Here is a 27810-nt window from a genome sequence, read left to right on the forward strand (position 1 = left end):
ATTTTCAAATTGGAAATATGTAAAGGTCATTAAGCACATGTTTGTTTGGTCATTAGGCACAGAAGATTTTGAGTTAAATCCCATGGGATTTGCTTTTCTACTTCTTTTTAAAGCTAAACTTGCTTACAGAAAGTAAAAGTTTCCAGTTCACACTGCAGAAGACACTGGGTGTTTTTCAGAGTAATATCTGTCTTCAAACAGTGCCTACAGATGCAATGATTTTGCTGACAAGCAAACTATTACTTCGTGGAAAAGGCAAATCTCAAACTGATGCGCCAACAACTGTGTCGTGATGCCAAATACAAATATGGTAAAATTTCCTTTTTTATTGTGTTACCTTTGTAGGCCTGTGGGAACAACAATGCAGCCTTCCCTCTAGTGGCCACTAACCAAACAGGGAACCACTTCGCTTAACTTGTGTTAATTTTTTTTTTTTTTTTTTTTTTTTTCTTATTTTCATGCAGTGCTATGTTAGCATGCTTGAAAGGCAGAACTGACACAGATACCAAATTACAGCAAAGGTTCTGAGAGGATTTCAGACATTGACAGCAGGCTAAGAAATAAGTGAATTTGTTGGGAAAATCCCAACAGTTGCAAAATATTATAAATGTCCCTCAGTTTCTATTTCTGAATTGTGTACTTGCTTTCTATCACACCATGCACAGAAATTAATCTATTTTATGATGAAGATGTGGTCTCTGGAGGAGTCTTGTCTCTCTGATCTCCTGGAGTTAATGGGTAAAAGTGGGAAAATGTCTCAACAGTAATGTTTAACCAAAGCACACTGTTATTTTGGTAATAAATCTATGCGACTGTCTGGGAAACATTACTGGACTGATAAACCTGCATGGATTTAATTTATTTTCTCCTGCCCACCCCAACTTGTACTTTGGGCCTAAGCTTCCATCAGTGCCTTTTCAATGGAAGAGAGGCCAGGGACGAGGCCGAGCGCAGTGCTGACTCACTCCCTGACCTTTAGCAAGCCCCTTTACTCTCCGCGCCGCCGGGGCCGGGCGCGGCGGGGCCGTGCGGGGCCCTCAGGGGCCGTGAGGGGGGGGCAGCGGCCGGGCCGGGTACACGTGTCCCGCGCCGCTTGTTTACCAGCGCGGGGGCCGCGCGGGGCATCCTGGGGGCTGTCGTCTTATCGCGCACCCGTGGGCAGGCGCGGGCGGCGGCGGTGACTACAGCTCCCAGAATGCCTCTGCGCGCGCTGGCGGTGACTTCGGCCAATCGGAGCGCCGTACGGGGGTGATTGATGTGCAGCGCCGTGCAATCCGCTGTGCAGGAGAGTCAAAACATGCCCGCCCTCCGGGAGGAGTCCTGACAGGCGGGCCAATTATCCAATAGAAAGAGGCTGCTAATTGAGCAACGTCGCCTCTGGCCACTCAGCGCCCGAGCAGCGCCTGTAGGGGGCGGGACCCATCGAGAGGACGGAGCGGGGGGGCAGCCGAGGGGAACTCGGTAATGGCGACGGGTTCGGTAAGTGCTACAAAGTTTCGAGCTGCCGGTTTTGGCGGCTGCTAGGCTCCGGCGGGGGACGGGAGGGGTTCGGTAGGTCAGACAAGAGTGGTCGCAGCCGCGGGTCGAGTTGAGGAGGTCGCGGAGTGCAGTCTTTTGACGGCGACAGGAACATCGGACATTGTTTACTGTGCGCCTCCCCTGACCGGTTCCGCGGAGCCGCCGCCGCGCCGCACCGCTGGGTTGAAACTCACGGGGTGTACCGGCCCTCTTTGTGCCCTCTCAAAACCATGAAAACAAGCGGAATAGGAGGGGTGTCCCCTCCCCTTGTTGTCCCCGGGGAGCGGCTGCCCGCCGCGGTCTGTCAGAGCGAGGGCGCTGTGCCCGCTGCGGGAGCGGCGGCTGTGCGGGACGGGGAGCGCTCGGGGTGCCCGGGGGCGCGGGAGAGCCCCGCGGGGGGGCCCCCCCGGGCCGGTGTTACGCAGTTCGAATGAATGGGGCCGAGCGCGCCTGCGCCGTGCGGCCGCGGGTGTAAACAAGGTCACGTGACGGGCGGGGGGAGGCCCTGAGGGGCTGCGTGTGAGGGGGCCGGGGGGGCTCCTCCCGGGGGTCCCGGGGCTCCTCCCGGGGCTCCGCCGCCCCCGAGCCGCCCTGCGAACGCCGGCCCCAGGGCCCCGCTGCGGGGCTGAGGCAGCGCGGCCCGCCCTGCGTCAGCGAACAGGCCGCCCGGGCTTGGAAAACATGGTGAATCACGCTGTGCCTCGGCTGCGCGCTCTGGCACGGCCGGGGATGTGCAGCGAGGATTCCTGATCAAAGCAGCTGCGCCAGGAAAAAGTCCCTGGTGTAAATCCAGTCTTGCCAGTATGTTGTGTTTTGCTTGGAGAAGCTGTTCTCCAAATTAAACTCCGTGCAGCTTATTGCTCAGGCGTAGACCTGGCCTGAAACTTCGTCAGTAGGTTGGGGGAAGAAAGGCAAATAGCAGAAGGAAAAAAGCCACGGGAAGCGCTTCCACCCAGGCATTCCTGAGCAGTGCGGTTTGGGTGGATGCTGCCCGGTTCCTGCTGAACCCTTTCTCAGCCGCAGCCTTTATTTACTTTTTCCCCAAGTTTATTTTTTGTCCTTCAGAAATAGCCATGGTTCAATTAATAAAGTCTTTGTTAGTAGTGCCGTTTGTTTTAGCGTGACAAATTAACTTACTTTAAAGCACAAAGTAATAATTTCATTTAGCTTCCAAAGACAGCCGCAGTAATTACAGTCCTGTGAAGCATGGTTCTAGACAACATCTGACACAACAAATTTTCAACATAAAGTTGAATTTTAAAAAATCTTTACAAGCTAGTTAATGACCAATCCCTTCATGTTTAAACTATTGAAAGGCTGAGGAGAACAGAAGGACATGATGTCCAAAACAGGCTTTAAGCATGTGGAATAAAAAAATTGAAAAGTAAAGTTGGGTGCTTTGTTTTTCTTTGTAATTCTCTTTCAGTTTCATTGTAATTCATTTGTTAGAGGATTTTTTGGCTTTTGTACACAGATGGCTTTAGTTTGGAGAAATTCTTGTGACTTAGAGGAATAATTCATTTCTGAAACAAGTATCTTTCTTGTCAGACTAGCACTTTGTATCTGTACCTTATCTCTGACCTTCAGAGTGTTGGACACAGGCTTTCAAGTCTTGGCACCTGGCAGGAAGGAAGGAAGGAGAAGGTAACATTCTAGAAATAAGTTTGCTTCTTTATTTTGGAAGAAAAATGGGAAAGGAAGAGAGAAAAAATAGAGGGAAAAATAAAACAAACAACAGGGCAGAAGGAGGGAAAGGAAAGACATAGATAAGCCAGAAAAACAAGGAGTGGCTTTTCAGAGTTGATTAGTTGGAGATAATCTTCAAGGTCCTGACCTGTGCTACTGAGGTCTGGTTTTTCTGTTCAGAAATAACTGAGCTATCTTCTCTTGTGGTATTCTGTAATTTTACTGTCCCTCATGGGTGACAGGGGTATAAATTTAGTTAAAGATGTTTTCTGGAGCTGAAAATAATGTCACTGATAGTTTGAGTTGTGTATTCTCATTTCTGTGACCTTTTTTCTCCACCTTAAAATCACAATAAACTGATGTAGCTTTGTAGTAGTGCCATTTGAGTAGAATCAAACACCTTTTTATGTTTAGTATGCAAGTTTATATAAGTTTTGCATATATTTGAAAGATTAGGAGATCAGAAGGGTAGAAATTTTGCAGTCAAATCCTTCCTGGACATGAACCTGTGCAACCTGCTGTAGGTAAACCTGCTTTAGAGTAGAGGGGGCTGGGCTGGATGACCTCCAGGGGTCCCTTCCAACCCACTCATTCTATGATAGGAAACTATTGTGCTTTTTTTCAGCTGTTGTTGGTATTTCTCTAATGTAGCTTACTTAGTGGACATGCATATGGCAGACTTCTCAGGTTTTCTTTCTTAGGAGCTGTTTTCTGCTCTTTCATGAGAGACTCATGATTATCTTTTCAAGGACACTTCGTTAAAGTACAAGCTAATCATGTTATGGAAGCTTTAATTCATCCTCATCTTTAAAAAAAAAAAAAGTAGATAACCAAATTACTAAAGATTGGAATAACATCATTTACCAGGTTTTAGAGACAGTGGTTGTGTAGAATAAGCACACAGTTCTCTGTTGATCTAACATAGTGGGTTTGGTATAAACATTAGTGTACTAGGATTTGGGGAAATGAAACTGAAGTGAAATCTTTTGCAGCACAGTGAAGGATTTTAGGAGTCTGGTGTGTTTGAGACTCTTCCTGGAGGCCAGAGATGGGAAGGGTAGTGGAAAAGGCTTCTGCAGAGACACCAGTGCTGAAAGGGCAGTTGGGGAAAATGTGGGCCTGATCCTAAAAGGCCGGGGAGGCCTGATCTCACAAGGCTGAGGACTGCAATTTTGAATTGCTGTTCATTTTCCAGGCCTGTTCCCAGGTTCCTCAAGTCCCTGGGTGTAGCAGCTTGCCTCTGAGAGAGCAAGACACTTCTTTGTCTGTAGTAGACATGGAGCAAGTGAGGGGCAGGCTGGTTCTGTGAGGCATCTGTGCATGAGGCAGTGGGGCCAGATGGGATCCCTTCAGGCCAGTGTCAGTCGTGGGTCACAGAATGTTTTGGGTTTGAAGGGACCTAGTTCCAAGTTCATCTAGTTCCAAGCCCCCTGCTGTGGGCAGGGATGTGTTCTGAGGATGGTCTCCAAAAAGCAGTGGATTTGGCGGCAGGATGGCTCCCAATAACTGGAGAAAGAAAATGTCACACCAGGCTTCAAGGAGGAGAATGTGGGGAAACTACAGACTGGTCAGCCTTAGCCTTCAGGTATTTTATGGGGCAAATTGTCCTGACAGCCATGTCCGCCCTCTTTGTAAGGCAAGAAGTTGTCTGGAATAGCCATGACAAATTAGCCAAAATCAAATCTTGTCTGACCCATCTGATTGCCTTTTGTGATGGGCTGAGTGGCTTAGGGTACCAAGTGAATGTTGTTTATCTTGGCTTGAGTGGTGGTTGAGGTGACTCCAGACTCTTGAAGGCAGTGGGCACAGGCTGTGGGAAGTTCAAACCTGTATGAGGAACAACTTTACAGCAAGAGTGGTTACTGGAACAGGGGAAGTGCCAGGCAGTCTCTGTTCTTCAAGATACTAGAAACTCAAGTGGCCAGCACCCCAGGTAGCCTCTTGACTGTAGAGTTAGCTCTGTTTTCTGTAAGGATGGTACAAGATTGTGTCTAGACACCCCTAAAATATGCTGTGATGCTCAACAGACTAATGAGGATTTAGGGCCCTGGTAATGAAATAGTACATCATATGCAACTTAAAACAGTTCACATGTATACAAATTTCTAACCTCTGTCTTTCTGAAGTCAGATACTTTGGAGCATCCTAACATGGTGTGGGAAGTGAAGACCAATCAAATGCCTAATGCAGTTCAGAAACTCCTTCTGGTAGTGGACAAGAGAACTTCAGGGATGAACGAGTCACTGGAGTTGCTGAAGTGTAATGAAAACCTGCCCTCTTCTCCTGGATATGCATCCTGTGATGAGCACATGGAACTTGGTAAATAACAAGATTTTTTCAGAGGAAACTGAATTCTGACGTTTGTTTTAGATTTCCTATACTGGAATTATTGGAAGCTGATTGAATGAAATTGCTGATTTTTAACTTGAGTAGGGCAGGGAATTGTGACATCTGAAGGTATTTGCAGTCACTTTTCCCTTTAACCCATTTCCAGTCCTGACACACTGGCCTGTTGACTCAAATATGTTCTTGAACTCCGAGCCACAAATTTCTGCTTCTAATCCCCAGAGGAACAGGGTTTTTTGGCACAAGAAAAACAAACAGCTCAAGAGCTCCTCCTAAAGGGGAATCACGTTGCTTTGGATCTGCTGCAAATAAAGATTCTGGGGTAAAGGAAGGTTACTTCAGTTCTTACAGATTGGAGAAAAACCATATACCTTAGAAAGTATCAGTATAATCTGTGAAATATTGACACATTTATTTAAATTATGGAGTGATTAAGAACAATGATACTTTAGTTATATGACAGCACATAGCACAGACTTCTGTTAGCAAGCTGGGGTCCTTTCTGTTACTCAGTATGGGATAGAAAAGGTGTATATTGTTGATGGGAATTCACCCTACCAGGCTGTATACCCAGCTTTCATGATTTATTTAATCTGAGTTATTTAACTTTGGTTCCCTGGTAGAAACCTTTTACTTTGAACATGGTCTGATGTTGAATGTTTTTAGTGTCATACCTTCAAGGACAGATTAATTTAGTTGTCTTGTGGAATCTTGTAATATTTTAGTGAAGCATGTTGTTTTTGAAGAATACTGCAGTATAGTTCTGTGTAAAATGGTCAATCTAGTAAAAAATTTAAAATCAGAACTACATTTTATTTAGTTACCTAATCTTTTCTTAAATTTCTTTGTGACTGTATAATTGACTAGAGATTTTACTGTTTCTGTGGCCATTTTTATGAACAGGGTTTGTGAAATGTTGGTAGTTGTCATATGAAAAAACAAAATTACTTTATTGTAGTTTGGTTTTTTTCATCAAATTTGCAAGGTTTGGTGTCAAATTGAGAGACAGCAGAGAACTGAGTATAATTCTGGTAATTTGTGCATTTGTTTGTAGATGATCTTCCTGAATTACAGGCTGTGCAGACAGATTCTACCCCACCTGCACTTTTTCAGCTTGGTGCTGATGTTTCACATCAGGAATGTTCAAGGCCTTCGTGGAGCCAACATACCTCAAACAGCAATCCAGAAAATGCTTATTCTTGTGAGAATGGGGTGAACTGGTTGACAGAATTAGCAAATATAGCCACAAGTCCTCAGAGTCCTTTGATGCAGTGCGCTTTTTATAACAGGTACTGACACTCATTTCAGTTTTGAACTATAGAGATTTATAATCCTGTCTCCAAAATATTTCTTTCACTCTTTACACCCTCTGACTTTGAGCTGGAGCCCTATTTTTTTTGTCTTGTTATTTGTTCTGTGAAAGTATGCACAGAACTCATCTCAGAGCCTGGTGCAAAAGCTGCTTCATTTCCAGCCATGAATGACATAGGATGATATAAAGACATTGCCTATCCAGAGCAGGCTCAGAAATTATGGACATTTACCTCATGTGAAGCAGCAGATAAAAACTAAGAGGAATTTCTTACATTAAATTTTAAAGCTTTCTAGTGCACAGACTTCAGATTTTAATTTTTTTTTTTTTAAACAGCTAATTGGAAAGCTAATGCAATGTATATTTTAGTGATAACTGTCTCAGGTTTGTGATCTGTAAATTCTGTAATGCTGTGAGCAGCTTTTAAAGCTTTCTAGTGCATAGACTTCAGATTTTAATTTTTTTTTTTAAACAGCTAATTGGAAATCTAATGCAATGTATATTTTAGTGATAACTGTCTCAGGTTTGTGATCTGTAAATTCTGTAATGCTGTGAGCAGCAAGTGTGGGATCTTGGAAATTTCTGGGCTTCACTTTTTATTGTACAGCTTTTCTTAGGTTTTTAATGAGAAAATTTGTAAAAACTTCAGCATTGTGCTAAGGAGATGCCACTGTGGAAGTAATATTGTCATTTGGGTGCTATATAGAACCTATGCAGGAGTTATGCTAAGCATTCTCTTTGCCTGAGCTTGTGCCCTTTAAGTATCCCGTTGGAATACTAGTGTGTGGGAGGTTTGTTTGGTGTTCAGCTCATGCAAACAGAAATATTTGCAATAAAAGCATTTTAGAGCAATGGCAGCAAAGTCTCATGTTGTCTTAATCTGAGATATTTTAAAATACATGTTTCTGTTGTAGATCATCTCCTGTTCGCATTATAGCAACAAGCAAAAGTTTACATTCCTATGCACGTCCTCCACCAGGATCTTCAAGCAATGATCCTAACTTCTCCAAGAATGATGTGGATGAAACACCAGTCAGACATGAAAGGGTGAGGTGTTCTGAAACATTTTAAAATAAACACGTATGAGCAATGGGTTGAGTTTTTTTACAAGGGAAACTAGCTTAAAAAAATCTGTTTAGTGTTAATACTGTTGCTATTTAAGCTAGATTTTATGTTACTTTTCTCGCTACCACACAGGGTAGGCTTGTAGTGCTACTTAGTATTTTTTGTGATGAGATCACTTTCTAAGAAAGCTCTGCTTCTGTTGTGATTCCTTCTTTAGCGAGCTTTAAAAAAATGTTATCTCCTTTGATGCCTCAAAAGGAAATATAGATCCCTCTCCTTTGAGATGCACGAAACCCATGAGTCCAGTGTCTCCTTCTCCCATATATTAATTAGTATGTGAAATTTGTCTGTTAACAACAGTGAATTTTCTCCAGGGATTTATCTACAACTGCCTTGAGCCTACAGCTTTCCAGTAACTGGACCATAAAGTAATGTGCTTTAAATGATTCTGTAGATGACTGAGAAATGATGAGCTGTAAAATGCTCACACATGAACGTAAGATAATCCATAGGGATGAAATGAATCTCAGAGAATGAAACCCAAAAATGTCAGGATGCATCTCAGAAAAGGACATGAAAACAATCCATTCACATTTATTGCATTCCTTTAATCTTTGTCTTCATGTTACATTCCTATTAGTATTTAAGGGGAAATAATGCCACAAGTGCAAATTAGAGTGTAAATTAACTGTCTTAAGACATATAAGACCAGCCCTAAAATGCTGTGCAGTAAAATACCAACACCATTTTGCTTTTTTTTAATAGGCAAATAGTGAATCAGAATCTGGCATTTTCTGCATGTCATCACTCTCAGATGATGATGATTTAGGATGGTGCCATTCCTGGCCCTCAACTGTCTGGCATTGTTTTCTAAAAGGTAAAATAACATGTGTCATGAAATCAGTATTTGTTTTATCTTGTAGTTGTTTTTTTCTTGTAGCACGGACTTTTTTACCTAACACTAACGTTGTTTTCTTCCTTGAAAAAATCTGTTAGGCTCTCGCTTGTGCTTTCATAAAGGACGCAATAAAGAATGGCAGGATGTTGAAGAGTTTGCAAGATCTGAAAGCTGTGGAAAAGAGGAAAATCTCCCAGTCAGTCCTTACAAGGTAGTTGCTAGTTCTGACAAACTCACTGCAATACTTGTAGCAAATACTTTGTTTCTTACGTTACCCCTGTGCCTTTAATTACTGTCTCAGGAAAATATGTTGACATTAATGTTGTTTAGAGCTGATCACTGTGCTGTTTGTGGATCTCACAGAAAGGCACTTGAACTGAATTAATTTATGTATGTTATGAATGTGTGTCATCTTTATTAATTTACAGCTAGATAGAAATGCAAATTAGAACATTGTTATTTTTTAATACAATGTATGATGATGAGTATACATCTAGAGTATGCACAAGTATATGCTGTTCTTGGGGGAAATTTTTTGAACTGTATGTGTGTTAACAGGACTATGGTTCCAATGGTTTGAAGTTGATTTCTCATGAAGAAAGCATTTCCTGTGGTGAGTCAGTGCTGAAGCTGACTTTTGATCCTGGCACAGTGGAGGATGGCTTGCTTACCGTAGAATGCAGACTCGATCATCCATTTTATGTTAAAAATAAAGGTATGAAATACCTCAAGTACACTTGGTTGCATACTAAAATATTCTCAGAAAGTGACTGCAGATTTTTTTTGTATCCCATACTGTTCATGAAAGTGATAAAAGTTGTAGTGTAGAAATAGTTTGCTATCTTTGTAAAGAAATCCGGAAGATGAACAAACAAAAAAACCTGTAAAGCCATAAAGCTCCTGGAATACTGCCTATCTCTCATAAGGAAAGATTTCATTGAGTATATCAATGGAGCTCAGGAAAGCAGAAAGAGTGGGGTGGGGGGAGACAGGAGAACTTCAAATAAGGGAGGTTTTTCTCACTTGCTAAAAATAGAACTTCTGATGGTAAAAGTCTCCAGGATTTGATTCCTTTTTTTGCTAGAATGAGATTTTATTTGAGATAAAAATAAACTGTTTGCAATAACAATTCCCTAGGTAAGAGTTTCTGATTTTTCTTGTGTGAAAGAAACTACATCAGAACATTTTTATAAAATTATGTAATTTCAATATATAGTCAGTCCAATGAAGAACTGGAGAGATTGTCTGGCCGTTTGTCTAATTTAACTCTTTACCACTTCAGGTTGGTCATCTTTTTATCCAAGCTTGACTGTGGTACAGCATGGCATTCCATGCTGTGAAATGCATCTTGGAGATCTGTGTCTACCTCCTGGACACCCTGATGCCATTAACTTTGATGATTCAGGTGTTTTTGATACATTTAAAAGGTAATTTTTGGATAAAGTGGCCTCAGTGGTTCTTGTATTTAATGAGTAGGCACCTTAAGTCTGGAAGAACTTGAAGCATTATATAGAGCAAAAAGAGAATAGTTTTGGCAATATGAGATAAATTATAGGGAAAAAATAATACTCAGTACTAGGAAGGCTGTGTAATTATGTGCTCTGCTAAACTGCAAAGTTGTGCCTTGGAGTAAAATAACGTTTTAGCCTTTTTTATGATAGTTTAAGGCAGATTAGATAAAGCAGTAAATATATATATATATAGTCTTTATAAATTCTCCAGGTAAAGTGGATTATGTTTGAAAAACCTAGTACAATTTTCTGACAATAGTATGTCTGCCAGCTGTTATCTCATGCTGCATAAGCAACAATACATCTGAATTACCTGAGTAGTTTTTTAGTGGTAAATGCATGTGCAGTGTCTCTAGAATACAGTATGTTCATAATCTTATTATTTTTGTGTATTCTGTTTTTTGGCATTCTTTTTGTTAGATCAAACTTACCTAACTTCAGAGTTAGTTTGGGGTTTACCTGAGCTAGAACTTCAACCAGATAACCTTCAGAGGTCCTGTTCAACATAAATTACTCTTAAGAGTCTAAGCAAATTATAAAGATTTTTCCATACTATTTTGAGATTTTAAGGTTTAGTAAAATCCATCTTTTCTTATGATGTTAGTGTCTTTTTAGCATCTGTTTTTAATCTAGTTTCACTTTGGTTTTTTACAAAAGAAAAAAAAGGAATTTAAGATGCTGTTTGCAGTTCAAGCCCTGAGAGCTCTTGTATGATTTCAGTCTGGCATAGAAAAAATTCACATTGCTTGGCTTTACTCATTTGCTGTCTGGGAGTTTAACTCCTGGTTACTCCAAGTTAGCTGTTAGAGTCATGGTAGCAACATCTCACTGAAAAATCTGGATTTCTGGCTCCTTACTAATTTGCAGCCCAGCTGAATACTGCCTTGTACTTCAAATTCCTTGTCTTTCTGGGCAGAAGGGAGTGACTGAGTAAGGAGCATGCAGCAGCTGCAGCTGTGATAACAGGACAGAAGAACTGAAAACAAAATGTTGTTTCTGTGTTGTGGGAAGGAGATTAGGAATAGGAAGGGTGCTGGCCTGTTGTAGAACAGAGGTCCTTTCTCCTTATCTTGTGATAGCCTGCAAGATGGTCAGCATTATCCCTTCTTTGCACTTTTCTGATGAGGGGTGGTGCAGGCCACTCGCTGGGCTCCGCTCTTCTGTGTGGTTCTGTCCCACGAGAGGAGCTACCTTTGCAGGTAGGGGCTGGGCTGCCACATGCAGTATTTATCTCCTTGCTAGTAGTTCTACTTGGTATTCACAAAGAATCTCTTCAAAACCCTTATTTTGGCCATAAATCATGCAACTGTAGCCACACTGAGCAATAGATGAGAGCAGCCTTAGCTTATATACCGTCTATGTTTATCTTGTGGTGGTAACTTCGAGGTGTAGATTTATGTTTGAGTAGCCCCTTTCCAAGAGTGCTTTTCCCACCTGGAGACGGTAACAGTCTGTGGAGTAAAACTACTTCTTTAGTGATTAGAAGTTAATTGCAGTCATTAGTCCGCTAAAAATTGCAAGACTTTGTCGTATTTGGAGGCCTGAATTTTATGGAAACAAGTTACATCAGCTGTTCACATACCTCGAGGGGAATGTCGCGGTTTTGTCACTAGAGGGCAGGCGTTTGTCAGCAGAGCATCAAATACTGCCGAGTCACGGGGCTCTGCGCAGGACTTTAACCTCACTGGAAGGTTTGTGTGTAAAACAGTGTGTGTTCAACTGCCCAGAGAAGTTATTTGTACTGAAGTGAATAGAATATAATTTATTTTAATATAGTGGCTTCATATTTGCAATTAGTATATGTTTGCAAATGAACATATACTCTTTGCATTTCTTTCCTTTCTGTACCTGTCATTCACTGATCAGGTTTGATTTATGGTAAGGACAGAAGCAGAAAGATAAAAGTGTGTTTAAAAAGAGAATGGAGTTTTAAGACATAGTATAGTTAACAGATACACAGCTGAGGAAGGTACATAGCAGAAAGTCGCAGTCTTCATCACACTGAAGAAAACACTAACTTACCTGCCAAAGTTTTTTGTTTTTCAAAAAAAACTGACATCCACATCAAGCACAAATCATTATGTCACACAAAAAAGGGCAAAATACTAGAATTGTAGTAAAATTGAAGAGTGAACAGATATGTGGGGGTTTAACATGAAAATGACTGTCTGGCTTTATGGTCTGTCCTTTCCGTGTAGTTACGATTTCACCCCGATGGACTCCTCTGCAGTGTATGTGCTCAGCAGCATGGCTCGCCAGCGCCGCGCCTCGCTGTCCTGCGCGGGAGCAAACAATCAGGATGCTGAGAGATCAGAATGCAGTGCTAAAAACTGTGCCTCTGCTGCATCGTCACATCTTTCCTCCAATCCCTTGTACAGCAAAGCTGGCAAAAGCCACAGCTCAGGGACTGCAAGTACTGTGAGTGCCACTTCTCCAAACAAGTGCAAAAGACCAATGAATGCCTTCATGCTTTTTGCCAAAAAATACAGAGTTGAATACACTCAGATGTATCCAGGGAAAGACAACAGGTAATGATACAAACCAGTTTTGCTATTACTGGTGAGTTAGAAGAATATCTGTGTCCCACTTGAAGATTTAAATACGCTAAATGTTGCATTTGAAATAAAATGTGTGTATTGTTTTAAGAGTAAGTTTTGAAAGATGTTAACATAAAGGGTGGTTTATGGGTGGACTGTGAATATTTTCAGTACTCAGTGAACTCGATGCAAACTATTTTTGGCAAACTTACCTCCTGATAAAACATTGGGGTAAAGCAACTGATAGATGTATGTGTGCACTGGCAGAGGCACAAATACAGAACCGTTGTTGTTTACAGTGATGAGCTGCTCTGCTTGTGTGCTGTAATGGAAAAAAGGGAGTTTCTGGCTCTTCTAATTAAGTCTTGACGTATTATTGCAAATTGGTCCTGAAGTTGCAAGCATTTATTTCCAGTCTCTATATCCTGTTGAAGAGTGGAGTACTGAGAAGTTAGGACATCTCAAAGATCATCATCCAGACAGCACATTGCCAAATTTTACTTGCCCTAAAAGCATTCAACGATCTGAATGTTGAAACTTGCAGGAAGAATTGTATGACTGTGTTTAGGGGATGGGTCTTTGTTAGTTTGTTATTTTGTTCTTAATCTCTAGCATGTTTGCTTTTAAACATTTTTTATTAAGATTTCTATTACATATATTTTAAGTACTATTTGGTGCTAATTGTGCATATGTAAATAGAAACCAAAACACATGAACATGGACTGATCTTACAATCAGATTTTTTACTGTATGTAATTTTATAAAAGCTGTTACTGTAAAAATTGCATTATGACATAAAAATTCTTGAACTAAATCTGGTAAAAATTAAAGTTGGCAGGGCTTTGAAAGGGGTTTTACTATTTTATAATGTTCTAATAAGGAGGCTGTAACTGGTGCTGAAATATGAAATCCTGCCAAACAATCCCAGCCAGTCTTGTGTGTCCTGACAATGATGTTGTGTAATGTTTATAGTAAGTTCAGTGAAGCAGATCTGCTGCCTTCACACTGATTGCAACTATCAATGAGAAATAGAACAGAATGTCAGCCAGGGAAGTTTATGATGGTTATAAATTTAGTTAAAAATGCTGATTTCAAATGGATGCAGTGAACTGGAGCTGTCGCTGCATGGATGTGAAAATGAATTGAATATTTCAGTGAGCAAGCAGGACAGTGAGCAGGTTTACCTTGAAGGAAAGAGATGACAAAGTTACAAGTACGGTTCAAAATGCACTGCTGTCTGTCCTGCTTGCAAGGCAGTGCAGGTTTTGGCTGCAGTTCCATGGCATCCATAAAACACAGGGTGGCAGAAATAGCATTAGTGATAATTGATACAGGCATTCAGCTACTGTCACTCAAGTGTTGCTGAGGCATTCATTAATTTAGCTGCTGGAAGGCAGCTCTCATGTTTTTTAAATGTAAGTTTGTGTTATTTTCAGATTACTGTGTAGATCTTACAACATAGTAGCCACTTCTGTACAGTGGAGTTCTTATGTTTACTGCTGTTATTTCCTTATGGGAGTAAGAAGTACAGAACTTGAGGTATTCTGAGTTAAATGGCCTATTTTGAGACAAAGCAGCTCAAGGCATGTCAGCAAGACAGTGAGCTTGTAAACATTCAAAGCAGAAGTCAAGAGTCACATGATATTTAAATGGACTGCAAGATCCTGTTAGAAAAACTGGTGTTAGGGCTGCATTTGCTCATTTTCTGGATACTCTTCACTGTAACACTGTAACTGTGTTTGAACTTGGTTGTGTGTTCAGAAATTATTTGAGTGGTGGACTTTCTAGAGATGAGGGAAATTATATTTTTGTTTAAAAGATTTCATGGTGCATCTTTATTTGGGAAGGCAATAGCTGTTACAGCAGACCTGCTCTCTCTGGGTCACTGTGTTCTTTCCTGAGGGTGTGAGCGATCCAGTGCAAGCTGGTGACCCAGAGCAGACAGGGTACCGGTGAAATGCCTCGGCTGCTACAGCAGACCTGCTCTCTCTGGGTCACCGTGCTCTTTCCTGAGGGTGTGAGTGATCCAGTGCAAGTGGTGACCCAGAGCAGACAGGGTACCGGTGAAATGCCTCTGGATACTGTCAGAAGATAGAAAATCTGCTAATTAAACTGGGTATGTTTGCTTCTGATGACAGACCAAAGATACCGGTCCTCAGTTTGGACAGAAAAACAGAAATTCCATTGCCAAAGAGACAGCTGTGCAGAGGGGTTTGATGGCGATGGGATGTGGTGTCCCCTGGAGCAGTTTGCTCTGAGGAGTCATCAGAGCACAGGGCAGTGCAGGCTCTAGGGCTGTCTGGGCACTTTGGGATGTGGTCCCTGAGTATTCTGCAGCTCACAGAAACCCGAACAGCACCACACGGCCTTGCAGGAATCAAATCCATTTTTTTTCTGTGGTGCAGAACAGCATTCAGGATTGCTGTGTGTGCCATGTTATGGAAATAGTTGATGACACTCTTAATTGTCTTGATTCTGTTTGAATATCTTCACTGCCAGCAAGGAACTTTATTAATAGGAGAAAGAAAAGAACTTAGTTGTGGCCACCTTTTTCTTACAGCCAGTCACAGAACTCTCATTGTTGTAATCTGAAGCCAAAGTATAAACCACTTCATAGCTTTAATAGTCATTGATAAAAGATCTGTTTAGAGATTTTCATTCTGCTAAAAGACAGAGTTAAAGCTTTAATGGGATATTGATCCAACATTTGGGAGTGCAGTTAAGCAATATGGCAGGCTAGTACAGGGAAATGTTGTCAAAAGACCTAGAGTTTGTAAGGAAAGGAATTAATTCAGTTTCTGGAAATGGTGATAGATGTATTAGAACAAATGGTTCAATTTGCACAGGAATGGGAACTTAGCAGTACGTTCCACCCAGGATGGATTAAAGGTGGAAGAAGCTACAGATATTGATTAAATAGACATGGGGACTTGCAGTAAATCAAATATTTGGCTGAGGTCATATTCATTTCATTGCTCTAATTATTAGAGAACATATTTTCAGCAAATCTGTCATATGATCTTCTAGTATGAAAGTAGAGCAAAACAAATGTGAGTTACCATTTGGTGGTGGTTTTTGTAACATCTCTGTTTTGCTGGTTTATGCCAGTTGCTGTATGTACACCCTTTGAAATGTTAAAATGTGCATTGACCCATGCTCAGCTACCACAGAAGTCTCAGCTGTTTAACTACTAAAAGAACTATCAGAAGATAATCACAAATATGATTATTACAATTTTTAACATACAGCTGATTTCTTCCTTGTGTGTTAATTCCACATTTAACTCACATATTTTTTTAAGTGTTCAGATAAAAACAAAAAAAAAATCCTGGTATTTCTTAGCACTGTCCTCACTGTACTGTAAACATTTATCTTGCAGAGCCATAAGTGTGATACTTGGCGACAGGTGGAAGAAGATGAAAAATGAGGAAAGAAGGATGTACACACTAGAAGCCAAGGCCTTGGCAGAGGAGCAGAAGCGTTTAAATCCTGACTGTTGGAAAAGAAAACGAACGAATTCTGTATGTTTGTGAAGCAGTTTCATCATGCTGTTACATGTGTTCAGATGGGTGGCTACAGTGTGTTCTGTTCAGAATAAGCTGCTTTCTTAGTAGCTGAAACCTTCATTTACTCCCCTGTGTTGTGTAACCTGCTTTTGGCAGTTTGGCAGGAGACAGATCAGGAGAGGGTCTGTCTGAATATTTTATGAGAGTTCTGAGGATTCTGTTGTACTGAAAGTTAGTGTGCTTGTGAAATGCAAAGGAAGGGCACGTGGTCTTTTGCTTTGAAGTGAGTTCGTAAGGTTGTACCTGAACTTCTTTATGTTCTGTAAAAGCCTTTTCTTTACCTAGTTTTCTTACTGATAATTTATATCAGAAAAATAATATAGGAGCAAAATTTATAGGAGCAATAATTTTTCCCCATGAATCCCTTTAATTTATTACTCCGTTCCATTATAAAATAAATACAGTAGATAACACTACTTCTGTAGGAAAAGAAATTGTTTTCCACTTGTTAGAAAGCCAGAGTCTGCAGCAATGTATTAGTAGGTGGGGGATGTATTAAAAAAGAGAAGGGCTTTAAAGCTGAAGCATCATGTAAAGCAAACATCAAAAAAAGGAGATTCTGGTTGTTCAACTAGAAAAGTAGATTGGAAGGAAAGATCCACTGAGGTGCACAGAGTGCTTGCCAAGTTCTTCCATTTAATGGCTGGGTAGGAGCTTGAAGGGTGGTGTGGACTTCATCTACATGGTTGGTGAAACCATCCATCCATGTGGTGTAATATTTCATCCTCAAGTTACCCCCTTTCCTTTGATGTGTAAATGAAGCTTTTTTATCAAGAGCATATGCAAGTGTTGCCTTAAGACTGAATAAGAAATGCTCCAACACTGAGTTGCTTCTTTCTGCTGCACATACTTTGTGCAGTTTCCAGTCCCTTGTTGCAGAAGGTTCTACCAAATCCCAGCTGCTAGGAACAAGCTGTTTTTCTGTTCACTGCATTCTATTTTAATCAACAGTGACAGCTTCTGTTACATTTTCTTGTGGGTTTAGTTAAAATAATATTATTTATTTATTCTGCTCTTACACTACTGCAGTTTTGAGCTTTGGGTGGTGAGATCACAGGCTCACCTGTGTGCCTCAAGCAACTCAGAGGCGTGTTCGTGTGTAGCTGAGTAGTGATGGTTTGCCTCAGTAAGGCTTTCTTGTCCTGCCTTGTAGTAGGATTCTCCTTGTCCCTAGAGTCTTCAGGCCAAAAGAACAGGATCTGTAGAACCCATTACTCAGTGTTACAGCAGGAAATAGCCTTTGTAATTGTTCCAGTTCAGTGAACTGAGCTGTTAGCAGTCTGGTAACCTTAGTCTGTAATGGCAGTGGGCTCCAGGCTGTGACACAGAATTCGTGATGGTCTTTTGATGATCAGGGAATAAAACTGTCTGCTTTGGCCTTTTTGTTTTCTTCTGAATAACTGACCAGTGATTAGAAATACTTGTGGCTTTGAAAACAAGTGTTGGGCCCTTTGCTTGGTAATCACTAACCTGGTTTTCTCTTCTCTTTTCTCAGGGCTCACAACAGCATTAAGCATGAATTTTCCTGTTAACTCTGTATTTACAAAATGGCTGTTGCTTGATGGCGAGAAGATGCAAGATCAAGGTCTTACTATTTGTTGTGACTGTGTGTGACCATAAAATACTGGCACCATCGTGGAAATGATCTGAGTGCAGATTTGCTTTTTACAATAGAACATTAAGTAAGCTAAAAACTATCAGCATTTTAAACCAAATTGCCTTATTTTTCTTCCAAACTTCATTATGTATCAGGTAATATAGGCTTGAAAATGGATATCCTGTGGTGCTAAAGTACTTTAGAAAGAGGCGAAGGAGATATGTATAAATGTTTATTTTTAAAAGAAAATGTACAAAAAGGGGAATTTTAAAATATGTAACAGCTGTTTATATACATTGATTCTTATTGCTGATTAATATGTATTGCACAATTGTATTATTAACTGCAGTTCTGGGGCCTGGGATTTTCTGAAATGGCAAAGTGTATTATCAGCTTCCAGCTTCCCAGCCTGCCCTGCTGCCAGCAAGTTACCGGAAGGTGGGAATGGAGGGTGTGGTGTGATGTAGCAAGGGAGCTGCTGCTTGGGATGCCACTTAGAAAACTTGTAGCCACGAGGGAGATATTTTTGCATCAGCTGGCACTAGTTAGAGCTGTCATGTTGTGGTGGAAAGAATGGCCCGGACAGGATGAAACAAATAAATAGCATTATCTCAAAAAAAGTGGTGCTGTTGATATCATCACCATCATAGTTATAACTCTGTGTTTTGTCTTTGCCACATATTCTACAATATTTTTATTTTGCCATAAGACATCTTTATGGTGGGGGCAAACTTTGCACTTAACTATATGTGCAACACTTGCACTTTACTTTTTTTTCCTCCTCCAACTGTCTAAAATTAGAGCAGCTGCGTTAGGATTACAATTGCTTCTGCTGTGAACATTTACAATCATGGCTTTTCCTGTACTAAACAGCTGTGCGTTGGTTTTTTTTTTAAGAATCACAACTGTAAATTTCAGTTTATGACACGTCTACATGATGTTGCCCCTCAGATTTTTGCACACTATATTCTTGTATATTATTTCAAATAAATTCATTAAAATTTGGTGTTGTGTATTTTATAAAATGAAGACTAATCATGAAGTCAGCCCTGCAGCAATGAGCACATTCTGCCTGGAAGTCTTTACGTGAACCCATCCAAAGTATATTTTAATGCTTTGCCATTAGGAAGCTGGTGAAGAAATTCAAATACTATTTTCAGGATTGGATAGTTAATGTTCTTTATTACAGTTTAAGCAAGAAAAGTTGAAATCAATATAAATTATTTCTAAGCAAATAGCAGTGCAATAGAGAAGCATTTAGGTTAGTTATAAATATTTTTCCTTGTGTTAAAATTAGTGATTTTTAGATGGAAACTGATGATTCAAACATTTCAAAAGTACAATTTTCTGAATACGGCTAAAATGTATTCAACTGTTTAAAACTCTGCTTGTAGGAAAAGAGCTGCTTCCTTATTTGAGATATTCAGCAATTACACTGTAATATTTGAGTTCTAATTTTATACTTTTCTAAATTCAAAAGGAATGCTTAAGAATGTTTCAATTAGATGTAGAATTACAGCACATAAAAGCTGTACAATTTCCTTATAATGTTTCTGTATAAGTGAGTTCCTGTAATGTGAACATAAAGCAAGAAGACAGAAGTTTCAGACATGAAGTAGGTAAACATTTCACTGTAAAGCTGATGTACCTGGGGATAATTTACATGAATAGTGAGTACTTATGTGACACCAAAGCCCCCAGCTGTGTTTCCATCCATTCCCTGGTGTGAGAGCATTGCCCACGTCTGTTCACTGAAGGGTTGACATGGCTTTCTGCAGCAGCTGAACCATTATGGGATAGACTGGTGCAAACTCCTTTCCCTCTCTTGTTCTCACTGATTGAACATAAGCTTCCAGTGCACCACTAAAACAAACAAACAAAAAAAAGTAAAGTAGCTAAAGCAATTAAGTGCTGTAAATTCAGGATCTGCAACAGAAATTAATTGCCTTCTTCCCTCCTGCAAAATTTTCCTCAGATGGTCCTACTTGTCTGAGGAAGGAAGTGAACAAGGAAGCCTTGCAAAGCTCTATATAATTGTTCCATGATCTTCATCTCCTTTCTTGCATGTTTGAGGAGCAAACAAGTTAACATTTAAATAAGCAGCAGCATGTTGCAGATGGCTTGAAATGACAGCTCTGACGCACAGACTCAGGCTCAGTGCTGCACTGGTAACCTTTAGAAAAGGAGAGAATCATCTCCAGCTGCTGCAGACGCTGAGAGTGCAACTTCCAGCATGAAAGGTGGGGCACTGGTGAACACCCACCATGCCCTGAGGTGATTCCTGGCACAGGAATCCCACCTCAATCCTCAGGAAGTGCTGCAGTAGCCCCAGAGAGGCCTTGGGCAAGGCACGGCCTGGCTCTCTTACACATTGTCACAGGATGTCACACATAGAGTCATCATGTGGGAACTCCACAAATAAAACATTGCAAAGCTAAAAGGGGCAACTGTGGTGATGCTTTACAACACAGGGTCACCTTTCAGCCAACATTCTAGTACACAGTGTTGTTGAGTGACAGTGTATTTGTAAAACAAACACTGTAAGTGCTCCTCTGCTGAGATACTAATTCATTAAGTAGGCCAAGCTAGCGCTGCCACCCTTAAATATAGCTTTGAATAATATTTTCTTCTCCTTTTTCTGCTTCTATCTCTTCATGTAACTGATACGATCATCTTGGAGTTTCCTTCTAAAATTTGCTTATATTTGTGCTATTTACAGCAAAACTGACATTAAGATAATGCACAAACAACAGACCCCATTTCAAGTGGAGACTAATGGAGCTCCTGGTCTGTTCCTTTCCTAAGACAGGCTGTCACCACAGCACTTCCAGCACTGCCCCCAGGGCAGCGGGGTCCTGCTGCCAGTGCGGCCACGGAGCAGGGAGTGGGTCTGGGTTCTGGCTCATGATTCCTTTCTAGGAGTGCAGGGAGCAGGTCTGGGTTCTGGCTCATGATTCCTTTCTAGGAGTGCAGGGAGCAGGTCTGGGTTCTGGCTCATGATTCCTTTCTGGGAGTGCAGGGTGCACCAGCACAGCTGCTCTGCCCGTGAGGGAGCCCGCTGGCTTTCAGTAACGTGGCAGGAACATTCCCAGTCCCACTGGGATAAGGCAGATGGTTGTTGTGCACATCTGATGAAGGGGTGGGGGGCACAGGGGTCAAGGGAGATGGTAACACAGAGAACCGCAAAGTTGTGTCTATAAATACACACCCACTGCTGCAGGATGGTGGGCTGTGGAGGCAGGGCTGTGTTTATGTTTGCTGCTCCTTCCAACAAACAAGCCTTTGGTGGAACCCTGCGTTCCTGCACGAAGAGTTCACGGATTTGAAGGCAGCACTGCTCCCTGGTACGTGCCTGCTGGCAGCTGGCAGCAGTAGGCAGTGAATCAGGCAAGGCTTAAGGAAAGCAAATGTACTGAAGAGCCCATGCTTCACACAGACAGGCTCCTCCTGGCGTAAGATGGTAAGAGAGGAGCAGCCAAGATCCCTGTGTGATGCTGCAGCTCTGGGAAGCCTCAGATGAGCCCACCAAACCTGACAAACCAGAGGAGATGCAGTAGGTAGGAAGATGCAGGGTCACAGTACACTTGGGTGCCTGTGAGTAAAGCTGCTGCTACACCAGCAAGGGCTTGGCCCTTCCTCAGTGGTGTCAGAGCCTGGCTGGGAATTTCCAGCAAAGTTCATTTATCAGTGGAAGATGCTCTTGAGGCCAAGAGGCTGTGCTCAGTTCTCTGGAGAGAGGAGTCTGAGCTTTGGGTTCCTGAAGCCAATGACAGCCATGGCAGCCTGGCCCCACGAGCTGGTCCTGGGGCTGCTCCTGCTCCTGCCAGCACTTCCCAGCCCCAGCAATGCCAGCACTGATCCATCAGCCTCGCTGCCAGGGAGCACCAGGAGGAGCTGCCTGGCCCCTCGTGCAGCCCCTGCTCGTGGAGTTTGACAGGGAGAGAGTGAAGCGTGCAACTGTGCACCCAAAGCACCCGAGGCAGCTTCACCCCTGAGCACAGGGTGGGAATGGAACAGCACAGCACGAGGGGATTCCCAGCACAGCTCCCCATGTCCCTATGCAGCATCCAGACTCCACAGTCCCTCTTTGCTGAAGCCCAGGACATATTGTCTGGGGGGGAGACAAAAGAAGGATGGACTGGATGACTGGAGAGTTGAGATGCTTCAGAAAAATAAATATTGAGCACAGAAACAGTTCCTCACATTAGCCTTGGTGCACTTGAGAGCTCTTAAATGTTGATAACAACTTCCTTGTGAGCTACTGCTGAGGGGTCCACACCAGGTACAAGTACACTGTAAGGAATCACTTTGAATTTCTTGCACAGCAACAAACCACAACAGAGAAGCAATCTGTTGCAGGCAGAAAGACAGGGAAAGAATATTTTATCCAGCTAAAGTAAACGTGACTTTTTGCACTTGGTCAGCTCCCTGAAAACCTTCAGCTTGCTCCTTCCCAGTGGTCCCTGGGGAGCAGCACAGGGTCTACAGGGAAAAAGGCAACTAAAACACTGCTTGCTGCAGCCACAAGGTGCTTTGGGTGCAGCTCACTTCATTCCCAGCAAAGGCCATCAGCATCATGAACTGCAGAGAGATTAGGCACATCCACAGGTTAATTTTAAATCCCAAGGTTTAGAAAAACTGGGGGAATGGGACAGCAGGAAATTGTGCTTTTTAGATAAACTGGCCTCTTGTAGCAATGAGGGGCCCACATGTGGTGAGCAGACTGAGCAGCAGGCGGGAGATACAGGCAGGGAAGGGTCAGGGATGACACCAAGGATGCCATCCTGATGAGTGGAGATGCTTCAGAAGTCAGAAATGTCTCACATTTCTACTCAGGTCAGCACTCAAGTGCTCTGGTCAGCAGTAATTGTTAGATATGTTAGATGTTTGTTAGCTGCTACAAAGAATTGTCCCTTTTATTAAAAAGACAATTGAGAAACTCCTGTGAGTTTTCTTACTGTAACTGTCATTTATCTTGATAAATCTCTCCCCTTCCACTCATCAGTATCCCCGTCTTTTCCATCCTATACACTCCTCAAAGTTTGTTGTGGGCTCAAATAGTTTTTTGAAGTCATCACAAGCTGAAAATAGAAAAAAAACATATTGACCTGCTTAACTTAGGTAGCTCTAACACCTCTTGGTGAAGTTGTGGGTTGGCATCATTATCCAGATGGTAACACTGCTATCCCTTAACTGATTTATCTCCTTACTTTGAAAAAGCCCTTGAAAAAGATTACAGAGATAACCAGATAGATGAAAGGGAGAAGCTTTACTCTAAAAGCAGCACCCAAAACCACTCAATGTGAGCCCTTGATAATCCTTTGCCAGACTGTTATTCCCACCAGATCAAACAAGATGGAATGAGATTTAGGCTATGCTAAGTGCCATACTGCAGTATTACAGTCCCAGTGTCACACCTTTGAGCAGCTTTTATCTTTTTTCCTTCTCTCCTGCCCCAAAAGAATCTGATTTAACTCACAAAACCAACTCCAGAGGCAGCTAAAAGGAGTTTAGCACTTCTGCTGCACTTGCTCTCTTACTGCAGCTTTGCTTGCATTGTTTCAAAGAGATGGAGTCAAACTTCACAAATATAACCAACCTGAGAGCATCACAACTCCTACTCACTCCAAAGACAATCACTAATGTCAATACTGTAAGGTGAATTCTCCGGAATTTTTCTAGAAGACACCTTTTACAGCTTTACACTAAACAATGGAAACAAAAGCTTTCTGAATACTCCAACTCATTCACTATTTTTTTGTGTCCCACACCTGCATCTCCAATAGCAGTATTTAAACACTCTGAAGCTGAATGTTTTAAAAAGCCATTCATAATCAGTAGCTTTATCTGAGTTTCTGGTAAAGCAAACTGGCCTGGAGAACTCCCTGTGCCCACCCAGGGAAGCTGGGAGCCTGCTCCCACTCAGGCAGGGGTAGGAAAGCAGCCAAGGGGAGGGTGGAAAGCTGCTGCAGCTGCTAAAGGCTGGCAGCAAAGAGGCAGCCACGGGCACCTGCAGCTCCACACCCTACCAGGTGACAAGGCAATCATGGTCAAGCTGAGAAAACCCCTCTGCATTGCTGCCTGTGGGAATGAGACCATGCAGGCAGGCCAGGAAGTCTGTCCATTCTGGTAAGGAAAGGTCCAGGCAGTAAAATGGCACAAATCAAGAATCCAGGGAGGAAGGTTGTTTGGAGTCCAGAGAGGAATGGTGAGGTTGCTCCAGAGTGAGAGGGAGGAATGGCCTGGAAGAGGTAACTGAAAGCACCAATGGCATAGAGTAGACATGGTTCCAGAAGTTCGTTTGGGATGGGAATTCTGTTTGGCTGAAGACAGTCAAACAAGGCTTCAGGGGACTGCAGCATACAGCAACATGGACAGTGCAGGGAGTTGCTTGTGGCAAATCAGGATGATTGCTGCTGCATGCAGCCAGACTTCAGTGCAGGCTGCCTGAGCTGGGCTACTTGGAACATCACAGGAGCTGCTGGGAAACCTACCTGACTAATCTGGGGAGATAAGTGAATTCAGGGGCTTTGTTATCACTTGAAATGCAGAATTTTCATGACATTTTGGTAAACTTTAGCAGTCCGAGGTCAAATGAGTGTTTGTTAACTACGCTGGCAGTACAGGACTCGATTCAGATGCACCAGCTTACCATTAAAATCTTGTCTTTAGAAAGGCAGGCTCACTCCTGTTGAGGACACTCTAAAAACACCAGTGCCAAAGTAGTTGTGGAAAAATAAACAGCACTATGGGTGAAAGCAGTATCATGAAGTCTCCAGCACAGAGGAGATCACAGCTGTTGTCATATAAAAAGATGTAATATATAGTTGTATTATTGTTTTTAAGATGGAAGAAACCCTGTTTATGTAATACACAAAACATACTCTTGAAGGGATTAGACTAAATAATGCCCTAAATTCAGCATCTTCCAGTCTAATAAAGGACATAAAACCTGTTCAGCAATCCGTTTCTATTTTAAAAGACAAGCTATGGTATACATTACAAATATTGTTTGTAAAAGAGAGCTATGGAAGGAGGGTTGGTGGGATGTTCTGCATATATTAATGCTTCATTAAAAATGCCATAAGAAGTAAGGAAAAAAAAGCCCTAAGTTTAAGATGCCCTCCCACATAAGGAAAAGGATTTTAAAGCACTTATTAAATTACTTCACTTGCATGAGCAAAACCATGAGCTTTCTTGGAAATCAGGACAAGCTGATTATATAAGACCCTGATAGTTCTTCTTTAAAATGTTATTTGAACCCATGAAGATTTATATCTAGAGTAAAAAGGAGAAAAAAAAAAAAGTATGATTTTGGTTGTGGCTCTTAAGGGATGTTAATGTGGATCCCTTGCAATTATTCTAATTAATTAATCTTATAAGGAATTGTGAATCCTAGCACTACTCTCCTGGGCTCTGCCTTTGGTCAAATGGAGTCAGATTTACATGGTGAGCTTCAGAAGAGGCAGGGATCATCTTTCTGCTCAGTACTGGGACTGGCCCCTGTGCACTGCGGTGCTGCTCAGTCAGCAGGGCAGCTGGAGGATGCTGGGGCCAGACTTTTCTTTAGTATTTTGGTAAAAGTCTGTTTGCTCTGCAAACTTTGGGGCAAAGCAGAAAATGGAAAATCTGCTGTGTAAGAGCACATCAGTGTGACACCAGCTCTGTTTAATCCAATGCTATAAAAATTACCGTAAACCCAACAGTAAAACCTCGAGCAGCATCACCTGTAGGACAAGAGAGGAGCAGCAGGCACCTCCGGTAATTGCAGAGCGCAAAATGAAGAGCCCAGAGGGCGCTGCCAGAGAGGCCTGAGCGCCGCGGGGTCTGTGCATGGGCGGCAGCGCCGCAGCCTCGCCTGCCCCGGGCAGCGGCAGCGCCCCGGCAGGGCTCAGGCGGAGCAAAAACAGAGCTCAGGCAGAGCTCAGGCGGAGCCCAGGCAGAGCTCAGATAGAGCTCAGCGCCCAGGCAGAGCTCAGGCAGAGCTCGGACAGAGCTCAGACAGAGCCCAGGCAGAGCTCACCCAGAGCTCACCCAGGGCTCACCCAGGGCTCAGGCGGAGCAAAAACAGAGCTCAGGCAGAGCTCAGGCGGAGCCCAGGCAGAGCTCAGATAGAGCTCAGACAGCGCCCAGGCAGACCTCAGGCAGAGCTCAGATAGAGCTCAGGCAGAGCTCAAACAGAGCTCAGGCAGAGCTCAGCCAGGGCTCAGCCAGGGCTCACCCAGAGCTCAGCCAGGGCTCACCCAGAGCTCACCCAGCGCTCAGCCACTGCTGCTCCCAGCACTGCGGCCGGCTCTGCCTGGCCAGGCTGATCCAGCACAGATGGGGCTCTCACTGTGCTCCCCGAGCTGCCATTTGTCCCTGCCCTGGGCAGGTGAGTGGGCAGAGCAACTCCCCAGCTCAGGACAGCAGCTCCTTGTGGAAATGAACCCTTCACTGGGCCTGGCTTTCAACTCTGCTTCAGCGAGGGTGAGCTTGAATAAGGCATAAGCTCGAATAATAACACACACTCTAATGGTAAAGGTAAGAATTTGGCCCTTGAATGGATGAACTGTCCTTCAGGCTGGCTCAAATCCTATCATGTCTAATAGGGTTTCTTTTATGGAAGAAAAGTTGAGTTTTCAAGCTTAATTTAAAAAGAAAAAGAAAAAAATTGCCCTGGCCACTTAAAGAGGGTGCTCCTTTCAACACAATCCCTGCTCAGGGAGGACACCTGCAGCAGGGTCATCTCACCTAACTTCAAATGTCTGCAGGGCAGCTGGCTGCCTGAGAGAGCTCCTGTGTCCCAGCCCACACTCCATTCACTGAACAGAGAAAATGGGAGCTTTCAGGACACAATGCAACTGACCTATTTTAGGTACCTGCTTCAGGATGAGATGAATCAGCCCCAGCAGCGCCTGTTTCTCTCTGCTGTCTATAAAGGGAGTCTGGCAAATATACCTCTGGCCAGGTAAATACCACCCCCATGCTGAATACAAGCAGAAAGAAATGCACAAAAATGCTCAGAATGGGACTAATTCATACCATTCACACCACGTTGCAAGCGAGGCATTTAAGACCTACAGAGCGGAAGAAGCACTCCAATTAGCTTTAATATGAAGCTAGAAGGATCCTGGTAACACAAGGAAATTAATATCTAGGCAGCAGCTCCCTAGAGTAATTGCACAGTTGTTACAAAGGGAAGTTGCACAAAATTACCATTTGCAAGGCTGCAGCAAACAAAAAGATAATATCTTGATAAAGGCCAGGGCAGGGATCTGAAGGCTCCAAATATCCAAAGTTCAACTCACACAGCTGAACCACTACAGGTGGAAAAAGCATGAAGAGGGTGACTGATAGAAGAGCAAGACACCTGCAGTTCAACTTGGGTTCATATGAGACACACAAAGATCTGGCTCAGAAATCTTCCAATAGAGTATTAAAGAAAATATCAGTGATTCATGGTCATACTAGTGACTGATGTCTGCTTGCCTGCATGGATAACCAGCCATGAAAAATGAATAAAGGATTCAGTGAAAGGATTGAAAGGAAAACTTAAGTATTCCAGCTTTGCTACTTGGTCTAATGGATGACACTGTCTCGGCCTAAAAGCCTCATCCCAAAGTTTGTTCCGTAATACCTCCATGGTTAGAACAATTTATCAGTGTCTGAACATGACCACCAGCACACCCATTAACTGAATCAGTCTGGATGAAATTTAATTGCAGACAAAGAAAAAAATGTAGTTTAAGGATGGCATTTTCAAACTTGGGAAAACAAATTGAAGAGAAAAAA

At 42.5% G+C, this 27810-nt stretch overlaps 2 protein-coding genes across 4 annotated transcripts in view; one reads left to right on the forward strand and one right to left on the reverse strand.

Moving 5' to 3' along the window:
• The first annotated feature begins 1330 nt into the window (after positions 1-1330).
• HBP1 (HMG-box transcription factor 1) lies at positions 1331-19040 on the forward strand. Of its 3 annotated transcripts, none has more exons than XM_039700529.1 (11): positions 1331-1479; positions 5331-5523; positions 6605-6839; positions 7777-7909; positions 8693-8804; positions 8924-9036; positions 9384-9540; positions 10108-10252; positions 12535-12864; positions 16253-16394; positions 17935-19040. In XM_039700529.1, the coding sequence occupies exons 1-11, from the start codon at positions 1465-1467 to the stop codon at positions 17950-17952; spliced, it is 1593 nt and encodes a 530-aa protein (XP_039556463.1). In that variant the 5' UTR covers positions 1331-1464; the 3' UTR covers positions 17953-19040. The 3 variants fall into 3 exon arrangements, with proteins under 3 accessions (XP_039556463.1, XP_039556464.1, XP_039556465.1); XM_039700530.1 differs by having other exon boundaries at positions 1354-1479; positions 5335-5523; XM_039700531.1 differs by lacking the exon at positions 1331-1479 and adding an exon at positions 2051-2319.
• Positions 18406-27810, reverse strand: part of COG5 (component of oligomeric golgi complex 5) — a 172895-nt gene continuing 163490 nt past the window's right edge. The window contains exon 22 of the mRNA XM_039700490.1: positions 18406-19899. Coding sequence (XP_039556424.1) covers positions 19785-19899 — 115 coding nt within the window. The 3' untranslated portion in view covers positions 18406-19784. The remainder of the gene's footprint in view (positions 19900-27810) is intronic.

This window comes from Passer montanus, unplaced genomic scaffold (genome assembly GCF_014805655.1).
Source record: "Passer montanus isolate IOZ18808 unplaced genomic scaffold, ASM1480565v1 scaffold141, whole genome shotgun sequence".
In the NCBI taxonomy this organism is placed as follows: Eukaryota; Metazoa; Chordata; class Aves; order Passeriformes; family Passeridae; genus Passer; species Passer montanus.